This window comes from Ciconia boyciana, chromosome 8 (genome assembly GCF_034638445.1).
Source record: "Ciconia boyciana chromosome 8, ASM3463844v1, whole genome shotgun sequence".
Lineage (NCBI taxonomy): Eukaryota > Metazoa > Chordata > Aves > Ciconiiformes > Ciconiidae > Ciconia > Ciconia boyciana.
Window position 1 is genome coordinate 17,999,153 of NC_132941.1, and position 14,144 is coordinate 18,013,296.

Here is a 14,144-nt window from a genome sequence, read left to right on the forward strand (position 1 = left end):
CACCTATTGTGTTGCATTATTACAGCTTTGACCTTTGAAACAACATACATAGAGTGTGTTTAGTAGAATTAAGATGTAACTCAACCTTTTAAATACCAAATGCCAATATAATTTCTATGGTAATGTAAATTCAGCATAACCACCAAGCTAAATTTGAAAAAGTGAAAATTATAAAACTGTGACATTACAAATTAAGGTAATTTACTTACTATTTGCTGGATCTCCTAAGCATAAGCATTTTCCCTTTTATTTCACTACTTCTTAAGTCTTTATCATGGATTTAAACAAATAATAATGTTATGAGACAACAGTACAAAGACATATATTCTCTTGTTCAAATATAAAAAGGAAATGTGCCTTCAGCAGATTTTCTTAGCTCACTTGTTTTAAAAGGCAAGAGCTCAAGGCCAAGTCGTCTACTGATCCAAGAAAAGTGATATGACACCAGAAGGTTGCCTGGAGAAGAAAGAATTCTGTGGTTTTGGATTGTCTTTTGATCCCCTTTTATCCATGGGGACCATATAAAGCTAGGTCAAGGTGGCAGGGTTCCATGTGATCTGCAGAATGGTCCATATTTGATCTTGAATAGTTTAAGCCTTTGCTAGAAGACTTGTTAAGTTACAGTGTTTCTGATATTGAAGGTATCAGAATGGCTTCTTGATATCACTGCTATGCTAGAAGCTGATTAGGTTCCTGTCACAAATGTTGACAGTAGTTCTCAGTATTATTACTTTTTATTATTCAGTGTGGTTATTTTCTTTTTGGTTTTGAGATGTTTATATGGAATAAATGTTTTTCTTACTTTCATACCAGTAATTCAAACCTTTATACCACATTTAAGTGTGCAGTGTTTGTATCACCAAACCACAAATGGCTATTAAGAATATTTTATTTTACAAGAATAATAAAGAATAGTAACAAATGGCTCTTTTTTTGGCAGTGAAAAAATAGGTGGGATATTTGTAGTTGTCTTATTCAAAATTGAATGAATATGTGGTAGCTTGTTTCTAGTTTATTTTATTTGGGGTTTTTTGGGGGCGTGGGGTTGGGTTTTTTCTCTATAAGCACAAGGCATTTCAGATTGGAAACGACATGCAAATAGTTATTTTAGTAGTTGTATCTATTGATCATCAATTATTAAAATACAGCTGATTATGTAGTGCTATAATAAAATTGTATCACAAGGTAGAAGTATTTCTTGAAAAGCTATTTAATTTTAAATGTCTATGTTCTGCTTCCTAAGAGTGACTGACTTTGAGGCACAGGACTCTCTGTGTCTTTAGTAAAACCTTGTGCTATATTTTGGCAGTCACACTCCTCACTGATCTCAAGTATTCTTATGCCTCCAGAAGTGTCTCTTTCATTTCAGTATGGATATTAATGAAATTGGGTATTGGTCAGGGTTGTTACTACTGACCTTTTACTAAAATTTTTATTATTGGTGATGATGTTTCTGCCATCTGAAGGAACTTGATGTGTTTATTTTCAGTTTCTGCCACAGAGGCCACATTCTACCAATCCTGACTGCATGACTCCACATGGAACTATCCTGCATCAAACTTTGGATTTTGATGAGTTCATACCACCAATACCACCTCCACCCTACTACCCACCAGAATATACCTGCACACCAGTGATAGAGGCACAGAGGTGATTCTTCTTCCCCGTAGTTACAGTCATCGCATAGTTCTGAGCTACAGCCTATGAACCTCTTTCAAAGAATATGAAGCCAACTAATATTCTTCACTTCTATTAGGTGCTTCTTTTCCAGAGAGATTACATACATTTTTTGCAAACTTGTTAGGATGCACCTGGAAATATTTGTGTTAAAGCACTGCTGTAATAGAGAAGTGATTGAACTTAGCTAAGACAAGGATAACAGTATCTGACCTTAAAGCAGAGATCAGCTTATAGGTAATCCTTTCACAGTTGTTAACATTATACACTTGAAGTTGGATATGAGATTTAATTTTCTAAGGAAATCATTGCAGTTAATGTGTATTATTGTGGAGTAGTGAAGGACATGGACTGCAAAATGAGCTGGTAGAGATGGGTGGCATCCAAAATGAAATAAAATTTTTAAAGGTACCCTGTGAATGAGGGCTTCCTTTTGGTTGTCTAATAAATTTCTTCAATATAATTATTTGTAGTACATTGGCTTTGAATTCAGACAATGCTCTACATCACTGTGGTGTAGGTAATAGTTTACCAAATAAATCCAATGCAATTTCTTAATAATTAAGCTTGCTTGTTTGTATTTTTAAACAGAGGTCTCCATTTGGACTTTCCTCATTCCCCCTTCAGTGCTTTATATGAAGTAACCATTAACAGCCCAGGAATGCTGTATCCAACTGAGCTGCCCCCTCCTTATGAGGCAGTGATTGGAGAGATGCCTGCCAGTCAGGTAAGGAAAGCCAAAGGAAATTCTTTACATAGTCATCAAATTTTCATGATGTGAAACAATTCTAGATAAATTTAATGATCTAAAATAATTTAGGAGTTAATTGTACTTTGGGGGAACAACCATTAGAAAATATTTATGTCCTTTAAATACATTTTTCAGACCATCCTCTTTAAAAGGGTTTAACTAACAAATTTTACTTAATGTGCATTCTCCTTATGTTCTTGTGCATGGTTGGGCAAATGCTTATGTGAGTAGTAATATTTCAGCTGTTACCATCCGTTAAAGTTCTACGATACTGGACTGTCAGTAACAAAAACATAGCAGAATGGATTGGAATCACTGAAGCACAGTGTTTTTCCTCATTTGAAAAGGATAATGATGTTTTCAAAAGAGATTACATTTCTTAATTTCTATAGGTAATAAGGAATTAGGAAGCAGGTTTATTTTCTTAAAAACCCCTACAGCTGTAAAATATTTTTTATTGCAACTACTGATGATAGTGATTTTGCCAGTGGATAGTGGACACTTTAATATACTACTTTTAGTTGGAGCTCATTAGGTTCAATAAGGAAAAAGATAACTGTGTGCCTTGTACATGTAAAGCTAATAACTTCTGTATGGTTGTGTATGTGTGTATATAGCATAGAGCTCATGGGACATTCGGTTTTGCTCTGCATGTGATCTGCACCAAGATAATTACGAATTCTCATTTTAAACACTATGTGTAGGTAGAACTTGAAAATTCCTAACAAAAATCTCTGTAAATAACCTCAGATTAACAAAGATAAAAATACACATTTGCAGCCCCCCACTTATGTCAAGTTTCAGATCACATTCTGGAAAAGTACTGGGAGCATCTGGCAATAGTATAGGTTCTTATAATGGTATGCTCTTGTCTTGACAGGATGCCTTGAACACAGTGCCAAATTTATGCTTTAGTAGTTGTAAGATACAGCCTCCATAAGGAGGCTCCTGTCAGGCACCAAAGTGCTAGAAACTGATTCCTGCCTCTGTTACATCAGCTGATAAGAAACCATACAGAGCAAAGATTTGAATGATAAAAGGATAGGGATTGTTCTTCCTATGAAATAGCAATGAGTAGTTCTCTATCCATTGCTTATATTTTTGGTTGTTACGGCTTTTAATAGCTTCTGCTGTTACATGGCAGAAACAGTTACTCCTGAGAGCGTGTAACACCTTTATTCTGAACTTTGAGAAAGGATTCAGTATACTTCAGACAAATATTTACGTTACACTTTTTGCCTTATTTTTTACTATATAGTGTCAACTCAACTGAAGCTAGAATTATAATGTATCTGCATGTACAGCCAAAGCTAGTTTGAGCAAAGTTTTGCTTGAAGTGATTTGTGATAATTGAATCGGCTGTCACAAATGGGAAAATACTTAAAATTGCTTTTAGAAACTGTCATTTCTTGCAGGCTTCAGTAAAAACTCAAGGAGTTAGACACTCTAGATATTGCTTATTGGTTGTTAATAGCGCATTGTGGAAATATGTGTGTTCAGATTGCCAAATTGCACCCACATTACAGAGGCGAGTACTTTGCATTTCTCCAAAATATAACATTGAAAAGTTTGCTAGTGATTTTTTTCACATTGGGGGAAACCACAACTGGAACCACAAAACTAAAGAAATTGTATAAATGTTTACTATTATACACAAGAAGATTATTAAGACAACTAATAAGAAAAGCATCTGAGAAAAAAAGAACGTTGAGATGCACAGTCCCCAACAAAAATGCAATTAAAAAACTCCAAGATATGCCTAACTTTGCAGCTTCTATGACTGACAAAGCAGCTTCTGACAACTCTTCTAATGCTTGCCTTGTATCATACCCTCCACCACCTGCCACAATAAACAGGCCAAACATTGCACTACCTTTGATTTTTTTTGGCTATAATAAAATGAATTGGTAGAAACTGCTTGTGAGTGAAGTTCTTTTCTGAACAGCAAAATTGGAGTTTCCAAGGCCATCTCCTTTCTAAAATATTTTTTATCCAAGTTACATCCTGTTCCCTTTACAGTAATTCAGAGGAACCTGCAAGCCCTGGAGGAGTTGATATTTGTCAGTGATTAAAAAAAAAATTGGCAAAAGCAATATGAATTATACAGGGTTTGGGGGGAAAGAGAAGGATCAAATCTGTGATGATAATTCGTATGTAGTACTAAGTAAGGTTTAGAAAAGTGTCTATTTATACTTAAGCACAAAATCACTTTGAGCACTCTTGTAATTGGGATTACACTTTGCATAAGCATCGGCATCCAGCAGCACAATAGCACCAGGATGTAACAAAAGTATAATTTAACAAGACATAATTTAAAGCAGCAAAGTCCTGCTCTTGCAAGAAAAGCATGAACTTTAATAAGTAGATGTATTGACTTATTTTTTGGCATCTGGGGTCAGTGTCAGTGCCTTGCCTATTCATCTCTGGCCACCTGGGTTCCAGAAGTGTTTGTTCTAATCATAAGTGAATCACAGAATCACGGAATTGTAAAGGTTGGAAAAGACCTTTAAGATCATCGAGTCCAACTGTAAACCTAACACTCCCAAGACCACCACTACACCATGTCGCTAAGCACCTCATCCAAACGTCTTTTAAATACTTCCAGGGAAGGCGACTCAACCACTTCCCTGGGCAGCCTGTTCCAATGCTGGACAACCCTTTCAGTGAAGTAAAATTTCCTAATATCCAGTCTAAACCTCCCCTGGTGCAACTTGAGGCCGTTTCCTCTCGTCCTATCACTTGTTACTTGGGAGAAGAGACCGACCCCCACGTCTCTACAACCTCCTTTCAGGTAGTTGTAGAGAGCAATAAGGTCTCCCCTGAGCCTCCTTTTCTCCAGGCTAAACAACCCCAGTTCCCTCAGCTGCTCCTCATAAGACTTCTGCTCCAGACCCTTCACCAGCTTTGTTGCCCTTCTCTGGACACGCTCCAGCACCTCCATGTCTCCCTTGTAGTGAGGGGCCCAAAACTGAACACAGTATTCGAGGTGCGGCCTCACTAGCGCCGAGTACAGGGGCACGATCACTTTCCTAGTCCTGCTGGCCACACTATTTTTGATACAAGCCAGAATGCCATTGGCTTTCTTGGCCACCTGGGCACACTGCTGGCTCATATTCAGGCAGCTGTCAACCGACACCCCCAGGTCCTTCTCTGCCAGGCAGCTTTCCAGCCACTCTTCCCCAAGCCTGTAGCATTGCATGGGGTTGGTGTGGCCCAAGGGCAGGACCTTGCACTTAGCCTTGTTGAACCTCATACAACTGGCCCCAGCCCATCGATCCAGCCTGTCCAGGTCCCTCTGTAGAGCCTTCCTATCCTCAAGCAGATCAACACTCCCACCCAACTTGGTGTCATCTGCAAACTTACTGAGGGTGCACTCGATCCCTTCATCCAGATCCTTGATAAAGATATTAAACAGGACTGGCCCCAACACAGAGCCCTGGGGGACACCGCTTGTGACCGGCCACCAACTGGAGTAAACTCCATTCACCACCACTCTTTGGGCCCGGCCATCCAGCCAGTTCTTTACCCAGCGAAGAGTACACCCGTCCAAGCCATGAGCAGCCAGTTTCTCCAGGAGAATGCTGTGGGAAACGGTGTCAAAGGCTTTACTGAAGTCTAGATAGACAACATCCACAGGCTTTCCCTCATCCACTAGGCAGGTCACCTTGTCGTAGAAGGAGATCAGGTTGGTCAAGCAGGACCTGCCTTTCCTAAACCCGTGCTGGCTGGGCTTGATCCCTTGGTTATCCTTTACATGCTGTGTGATGGCACTCAGGATGATCTGCTCCATCAGCTTCCCCGGTACCAAGGTCAGGCTGACAGGCCTGTAGTTCCCCGGGTCCTCCTTCCAGCCCTTCTTGTAGATGGATGTCATGTTCGCTAATCTCCAGTCAATTGGGACCTCCCCAGTTAGCCAGGACTGCTGGTAAATGATGGAAAGCAGCTTGGTGAGCACTTCTGCCAGTTCCTTCAGTACTCTCCGGTGGATCTCATCAGGCCCCATAGACTTGTGAGTGTCTAAGTGGTGTAGCAGGTCACTAACCATGAGTAGTGAGTTTTAATTTCTAAATGGTGATAATTTTATAGTTTCCTCCCAGGAGTGAGTTGATAGTTGCTGGTTCAGAGAGCTTATAGGAGCAAAGTAACAACAGGTGCTGAGTATCAGAAGTGAAATACATTGGCAATGGCTAACTAAAGCCTACACAGCAACTTTGTAGCCATGTACTTTTATTGACACAGCAACTTTGTAGCCATGTACTTTTATTGACAACAAAAGCCCTAACATATTTTTTTGCAGTCAGTGTCCCAGTCGATCTGTAAATGGAGGAATGGAGCCAAAGTCTAAGACAGTTTTAGGTCTACAAGAGGAACAAAATGGAGTCCTAAATTCTTACATGATGCAAATGCTCCCATATAAGATGCACCAAACTACAGTATGGTATGAACTGAAATAGCTAGATTTATAAATCCCTCAAAGGCAGACTTTGCAATGGAAATCATGGCAGAGCTTTAGCTACAGAAGTGCTTCTGGAAACCATTATGTAATAATGTCATAATTGTAAAACCTTTTACTGACCATCAAGCAACAGTTTTTGTTTGTTTGAAAATGGATTGAGGTCCTTAGAATTTTATTAAATTGTATCAAATTAGACTCAATATTTCATGCATTTCACGGACAACGAATGTCAGTGCTAATTTAAGTGGTTGCATCTAAGTAAAAATTGCTGTTGTCATCTGTACTGATTAGGAATTCCCATTTTATGACTATGAAAAAAAGTGTTTTTCACACTGTTTTCCATGCAAAGTATTGACTAGGATATAGAAAAGACAAGAACAAACAGATCAGGGTTCTGGGCAAATTATACCAGTGACTGTTTTGTAAGGTTTACTAACCTGTAGGCTGTGCAAGCTTGTTAAAAGCATGGTTTTTCTTTCCTTTTCCTATTGATAGCTTAGTGACTGTCTTTACCAGCTTTATGTCTGAGGATGTGCAAGTCAATAAGGTTTTGTTACGCTAGGCTGTGCAGGAACCTGTACGAAACCACGTGCCATCCCTTTGTGAACCAAAACTCTGACCTGACTAAAAATTGTCAGTGTTATCTCCTACAATTAAAACCATGGTTCTCCTTCCCCCAGGCAAGAAGGTTAATCAATTCCAAATGCATATAAAATACATTCAGCAATTATTCTTGTGAATGGAGAAAGAACAAGGGAAGCAAAAGCAAAAATTAACACGCTGATCAGATAAGTTTAAATGGCTTATGTTTTGCAAATTATGGCTAAATACTGAAAAAAGTAGGAGAAGAAACCAAAATTCAAATTATATCCTTGATTTCTTCTGCATGCCTGAAATCTTGAAATCTCTCATTTTCCCACAATTAAGGATGCTAGTTATCAATGAGGCCCTTAAGAGATAAACCTTAAAGATGATGAGCGCTTTTCTGTGTGTGGCAGATTTTATATAGAGGGGAATATTCAGTCTTCCATTTGGTCTCAAGAAGCAATTTCTGTGTGTGTAAATTTGTCCCATCTATTTGTCATATGGTTGGGGTTTGATTGTGGGGTTTCTTGGTTTTGGTTTGTTTTTTTTTTAAGTTCCAGCAGTTGTAATTAGAGAAGACTATAATATCATGTAGTCTGCAGCATATAAGCAAGCATCCAGAAGTTAAGCTGAGAGGCCATGTACTTTGATCCACATAGGAACGAGTCACCTCTAAGAATGTTGCCTTGTTTATGCAGCCCCATGTCTTTAGGTATGTTGCTGCAAGGTTTTCAGCCTCTGTAGCAGCCTCTGAAATTGAGGCAGAGCCTAAGAAGGCTGTGATGTGCGGCGGATGAGCTTTTGTGTCCCTCTAAATTCCAAAGGATGTGAAAGGCTGATGCAAATCTCATTGCATGGAGGAGAGTGCTGAGAACAGTTCCTCTCTGTAGTTTCCCTGAGTAAAACATGAGTCCTTACCCTAGGTGAGCTGAAGGATTCTCAATATTGACACCTAACTGCAAGGTAAAATAGTTTGTCTCCTGCCCATGTTGGAATACACCTTGGGTCCATGGTGTGTTGTGTGCAAGCTCTGTTCCAACAAGATGTCAAAGCAGAGTACTGATAGCTGTTCCGTGGCTTGTGTCAAATGAGCTTAGTTGTCTTATTCCCAGGTCAAAAAATTCTGTCAGTGCTATAATTGTTCCCTTTGGCAAACTAAGCAGAGAAATAAAAAAAAAGGACATGAAAACTGAACTGTCATAATCTAGAAATGTTTGTGTAACAGGAAACTAAAGTATGTAAAGAGAGATGCAATATTTTGATTTCAAGAATTGCTAAACCAGCTTTTTTCACAAGCCTTAAGTTTGTTTTATATGCTGTATAATAATGTTATTCTTTTAAATTTACTAGATCAAAGCTACAAAGCTACAGATAACTCATTTTATAGGTATTAGGCCATTTTTAGGTACTAGACAATGTCACTACAGCTGCCAGGTGACCGGGAGAATGTAGAAGGTCAATAAAGGTTTCAGCCCAAATATTCAGCAGATATTTTCCTGTCAATGTTTAAGAACTTGTGAAACCACCTAGATTTTAAAAGAACCCCTAGATTTTTTAAAAAAAAACAAACACCCTTAAAACATTATATTATTTCTTCCAAAATGTAGTTAGTCTAACTGAATTTTCTCCAGCAACAAAGAGCATTTGAGAACACTACTTTTCCAATTAGTTCCCAGCAGTTCCACAGTTAGTTCCCAGGAATGGCCTGCAACTTAGAGTGACACCACTATTTTTTTTTTTTACCGCGGGTGCAATATTCTGCTTCAATAAAGAAAGATCCTTTAAGAAATTTCCAAGCAAATTGTTTAAAAATATGAGTGATTTCATCTTTGCTTCCCAGTCCTCTATCCATTTATTGCTGAGTTAAAGTATTTCTGCTCCTGTTCTTTGTTTAGAGTTGTATCTGCTAACCTTCAGACTTAAAATCACTTTTTAAAACTAAATCTGTATCAGAAGAAGTTTCCTGATCACTTGATCATAGTAAGCTATGGATAGATAGATTAAAAAAAAAAATCAGTTGAGCACAGTAAGTTATGCATATATATGTCTGCATTAATCTACATTGATATGTGCACTGGAAGCTCTTTCCTTAATAGCTTCAGAGTAATAGTGTCACATTCAATTTTTTAGAAGGCCAGATATAAATTAAGCTCTTGACAAAAAGGTTTTCACAGAGGTGACTGATGGTTATTTCTAGACTGTCACCAACCGTAATAAGCTTTTACTAGTTAATTGTGGCCCTACAGACAGAAGCAGATATGATGCTTTCTGCTAAAGATGGTGTCAATCTCATTCCCTTCGACTTTTCTTTTTATATTTTTCTCATTTATTGTTACCAGCTATGTATTGGAACCATTCTTTTAATAATCATGATCCCAAAGAACTGCTAAAAATCTGAGATTGGCAACAAGGTCCAATTCAAAGTTTATTAAAATCAGTAGAAAGATTTCCTAAATTTCAGGTGTTTATGGGTCATGTCTTTCCAGCAGGACTAATTCTGTATTTTGTTCACATGATTGTCAAAAGTGAAGGGAAGTTACCCACTTAGATCCATCCTTTCAGAAAAAAGGTGAGTATTACCTCCCTTCAGCAATCTCTGATAGGCTGGAGAGCACCCTGCATCAGCCACGTTGAGCAGCAATGGTGTTACAGGGCTTAAAAATGCATTAGGTGTTAACATCTCGGCAAATAACCACAGGAAAATACTGCTCTTCTGCTTGTTTTTATGGTTTCTGTCATTCTCTGTCCTATTCTATGGTGATATAATGTGGTGGGGAAAAAGTATAATACGGAAAAACGCAGACTGTAGAAAAAGAGATAGCTTGTAAAAAACCCATTAGTTTTAAGCACTGCAGACATTAAGTTTTGTAATGTGGGCCTGCAGCCCCAGCATTCAAGATGAATTTAGCTTGTAGATTCTGGAAAAAAAAAGAAAAATTGCTTTAAGCACATTCCTTTGCCCTGCATTTGTTCCTAACCCAAAGATATTGGAAAGTACTGTATCTTTAAATAGCTTTCAGTCTGAATAGCAGCTTACATGATAGTTATTTCACATTGTCAGATGTGTTCTTAAGATCATTAGCACTATACTTTGTTTTGGTAAATTGCAGATTAATGTGCTGTTTCATTAAACAATTTTCATTTAGGTCACTGGTACTGATCAGCAAGTATCCGAATCAAGTGTGGGTGAGAGGAACGTGATCCTGGACTTCAGCACACAAGGTAATCATGACATTGTGTTTGTCTGCTTGAGAAAGACGGAGTAGGATTTTTGAGTGGACTTTTCTCTCTTCTGCCCTTCCCAATGGAGAAAGAAGGATTTGCTTTCCGATTGTTCACGGCAAGAAGAACCTTTTCACAGTCATAAACTGATGTGGCTGGAAATGCAGAGGAGAGTTTTGCTCAACAAAGCATGCTCTGTAAAGCCCTTTGAGGCAGATATGGCAACTGTCATTTCTCTTTGAAGAGTCATGCATGTAACTGGCAGTTTGTTTCTCATTGTCAGCAACCATGGGTGCCTTCCTGATAGTCCACATGCCTTCTCCGTATAGTAGTTTCCTGCATGGCTTCCAGAAGCCTGAATAGGAAGCTTGCTGCCTGAAGCGTAGATGTTGTGAATGCAGGTAGATGAGTAGCAGCACAGAGCCTGTTTGTTTAAAGTTTAAGTTACTAGAATAGGCCTCCTTACCACGTCTGTTGATATGGAGGGCTTTTCAAACATTACAGCCTCAGTGATCATGAGATGTTGAGCAGTTTGTATGAAATAATTATTTTAGTAGAAGTCCCATTAAATACTTTTTCCATATCATATTCATATTGTGTTAATGAATAGACTGGCAGGTGTTCTCAGTTAGTACACGTATGGGCAGAGAGCTGGTGGCAGAGTGGTCCCAGAAACAGAAACAGTCCTCTCTCGCCTAGCATCCATGAATGGGACTGACAGCCTAACAGGTAAGTGAGGAGCATCTGTTCCCACACAGAGTATCTGTTCTGTGAAGGATTATTTCAGTTTCCAGAGCCACTAGTAGTGACCTTTAACTACTGGTAAATATGAATTTATTTTTTTTTAAACCCTGGTGTTTGACAACTGCAATGGAGCGTGACCACTGAAGGTGACCAGTTTTTAAGTGCTGCTGGTAACAAGGGCTGTGTCTACAAAGCTAGTTCCCAAAGTTCATGAGTACATTTGGACTTCACATCCACATATGAAAGTCTAAGTTTTAAGGCCAGTGCTAGAGTTTTGACTATGGGGAAGCAGTGGACCAGTCTCAAGCCAGGGTTTTGACATTACATATTGCGCTGTGCACATATGAAAGGGAAGAGGAAGGCCCTCGGGCATGTTTTATTAATGTAAAATCAGTCAGGTGTCACCGTTCTGTGTCTTTTGAACAGTGATTGCTTCTCATCTGCTTCAGGCCCTTCCTACTGCTGTCGGTATTACCAGAAAAACCATGCCAGTGGAAGAGTAGCATAGTAAGAAGCTGTAAATACCGCTTAAGGCCCTTGAGTCCAGGTAGCAAATGGTACAAACAACCACACTCTAGTTATCCATTAAATCGAATCAAACCAGAGAGAGTTTGGACAGTGAAAATCTATGCTCTGAAGACAGGCACAAACTGGATGCTTTCATTTATCCATACAAACTTCATAGATATTTCAAAGCCCGAGTGAAGGGAATATTGTTGCAAAGAATCATCTAACTAGGTAAAAAATGTTTGGGGACTCATCACAAATATAAATGGTCCAATAAACCACTGCAGCTTTGCACCTAACCCCTAATAAGCGGTGCATATTATGTCTTTTTAGCATAATGCAGATGTATAGATGTATTTCCATTATTGATTCTTATGTCCTTTTTGGCAATCTTACGATTGCCTTGTAAGTGTTACAAATTTATTTCTGGAAGCCCCAAAAGAAAACAGTTGTTGTGATTCATTTTATGTAAGAAGAAAATGTCCTTCATAAAATCCAACCTCATGAATATTTGATTTTCATTTTGGTAGTCAATTTCCCTATACCGTAGAAAGCTTTCTGCTTCCTGGACCCCACAACATGGGAGCACTTAACAAATTATCTCTAATTCACTAAAAGATCCTATTTTTCTATTCCTGAACAAAACAGTTAAAATACATTTGTCTCATCAATATGGTTAGCAGCAGCTGTTATGCAAAAAAGGGCATCAGAGGCTGCTGAGCTGAATACAATTATGTGATTTGTATTTTGTAAATATTTTTATTTTAGATGGAGGACTTCAAGGAATTCCAGTCGGATATGGGAAAAGTATTGTCTGTATTATTGGAGCCTGGAGACTGGATTATCTAGTTTTATTTTCTTTATTTTTGTCATGACTTTGGGAATAATGCAGAGCCAAATACTTGTTTTCATACAAGGGGCCATTTTTATCCATAACACACATTTGTAGACATGACAGAGGAAGTGACAACAATCTCAATTTTTAATACAAAGGGCTTCAAAGATGATGTGACCTTGCATAGAATGTTTAGCTTCTATCTGAAGTGTGTGTGTCATATTTTGTGTGCCAGAGATGTTATATGATGGTGAATTCTCATTTGTAAAGAACTTAGATGCATGCTTCAGGGAAATGATGATTGATTAGAAAGTGTTACGTACAAAGCTAATATTGACAGTAGTGATAGCTTAAAAGTGATCACAGCCATGCTTTTTCAGCATTTGTGTAAAGTTTTACTTTTTCTACCACAGGCAATCTCTCACTGTTTATTAAAGAAAGCAGTAGTGAAAGAGCTGTTCCTGTCCAAATGTAGTTACAGATAATACTTTGTGTCAGTGCTCAAGTATGCTTATTAGTTGAAGAAAATACTCGAGGACAGCACAAATTATCTTTGCTGAAGGCCTAGAAACATGTAAATGACTTCTATCTTTTGCTTTGGCATTCTGTCATCTGAAAGCTTTTGAGTAATTATTGATGTGCTTGCCAATTACTAAATTTAAATCAGTATATTGAAAACAGGGCCGGGGGGAATGGGAGAGGGGCAAGAAGTCTTTATTTCTCTCTGAATCTCTTGTTTTGCAGTTTCTGTTGAGAGCACCTCTTTGATGGTCTCTGAGGCTGTTGATATCCCAGACCGTAGCTGCTCCTCTGAAGATCTTTGTTCGCTGGAAGCTCAAGGATCTCTCCATTCTGCAGATCTTTCTCCCTACTGTACAACCCCCAAAGGGGCTACGGACCAGAGCTGCAGCACTCTGGATTACAGCACCCACTGCAGGTTCCACAGAACTCGCTCAGAGGGTTTTCCTGATGAGGATGACAGTTCCCACAGCCAAGCCTCTACAGACAGGTCTCAAGGACAAGAAAAGAACTGTGCCCACTGCAGGTCGTTGAACTGTTCCTCAGAGAATTTCAGCCCCTCAGAAAGAGAACTGCAGAGTTCTGCTCAAGAGAACAATGCCACGCCGCCTTTGAAGCAAAAGAAAATCTGCTGTGTGGTCTTTAGCCAGCCTCCTGTCCCTTCCCAGACCTCTCCCTGTTTTGGGCCTGCAAATGCTTCATCGTATGCAAGCGGCTACGAGAGTGCTGTCCAGCAGCATCACATTACAAAATACCGAATTTCAAATATAGTCCGATCAACTAGTGACCCTGTATCATGTTCGTCTTATGCAGAAGGTAGGTGTAGTACCACAAGGCCAATGGAGCAT

The 14,144-nt window shown here is 38.9% G+C and overlaps 1 protein-coding gene across 3 annotated transcripts in view; it reads left to right on the forward strand.

The window, feature by feature from the left end:
* ENTREP2 (endosomal transmembrane epsin interactor 2) overlaps window positions 1–14,144 on the forward strand; it is a 179,769-nt gene that overhangs the window by 157,143 nt on the left and 8,482 nt on the right. For all 3 annotated transcript variants that reach the window (XM_072870833.1, XM_072870834.1, XM_072870835.1), the window contains 4 exons: window positions 1,490–1,650; window positions 2,269–2,404; window positions 10,616–10,691; window positions 13,522–14,112. In XM_072870833.1, the coding sequence (XP_072726934.1) occupies window positions 1,490–1,650; window positions 2,269–2,404; window positions 10,616–10,691; window positions 13,522–14,112 (964 nt within the window). The remainder of the gene's footprint in view (window positions 1–1,489; window positions 1,651–2,268; window positions 2,405–10,615; window positions 10,692–13,521; window positions 14,113–14,144) is intronic.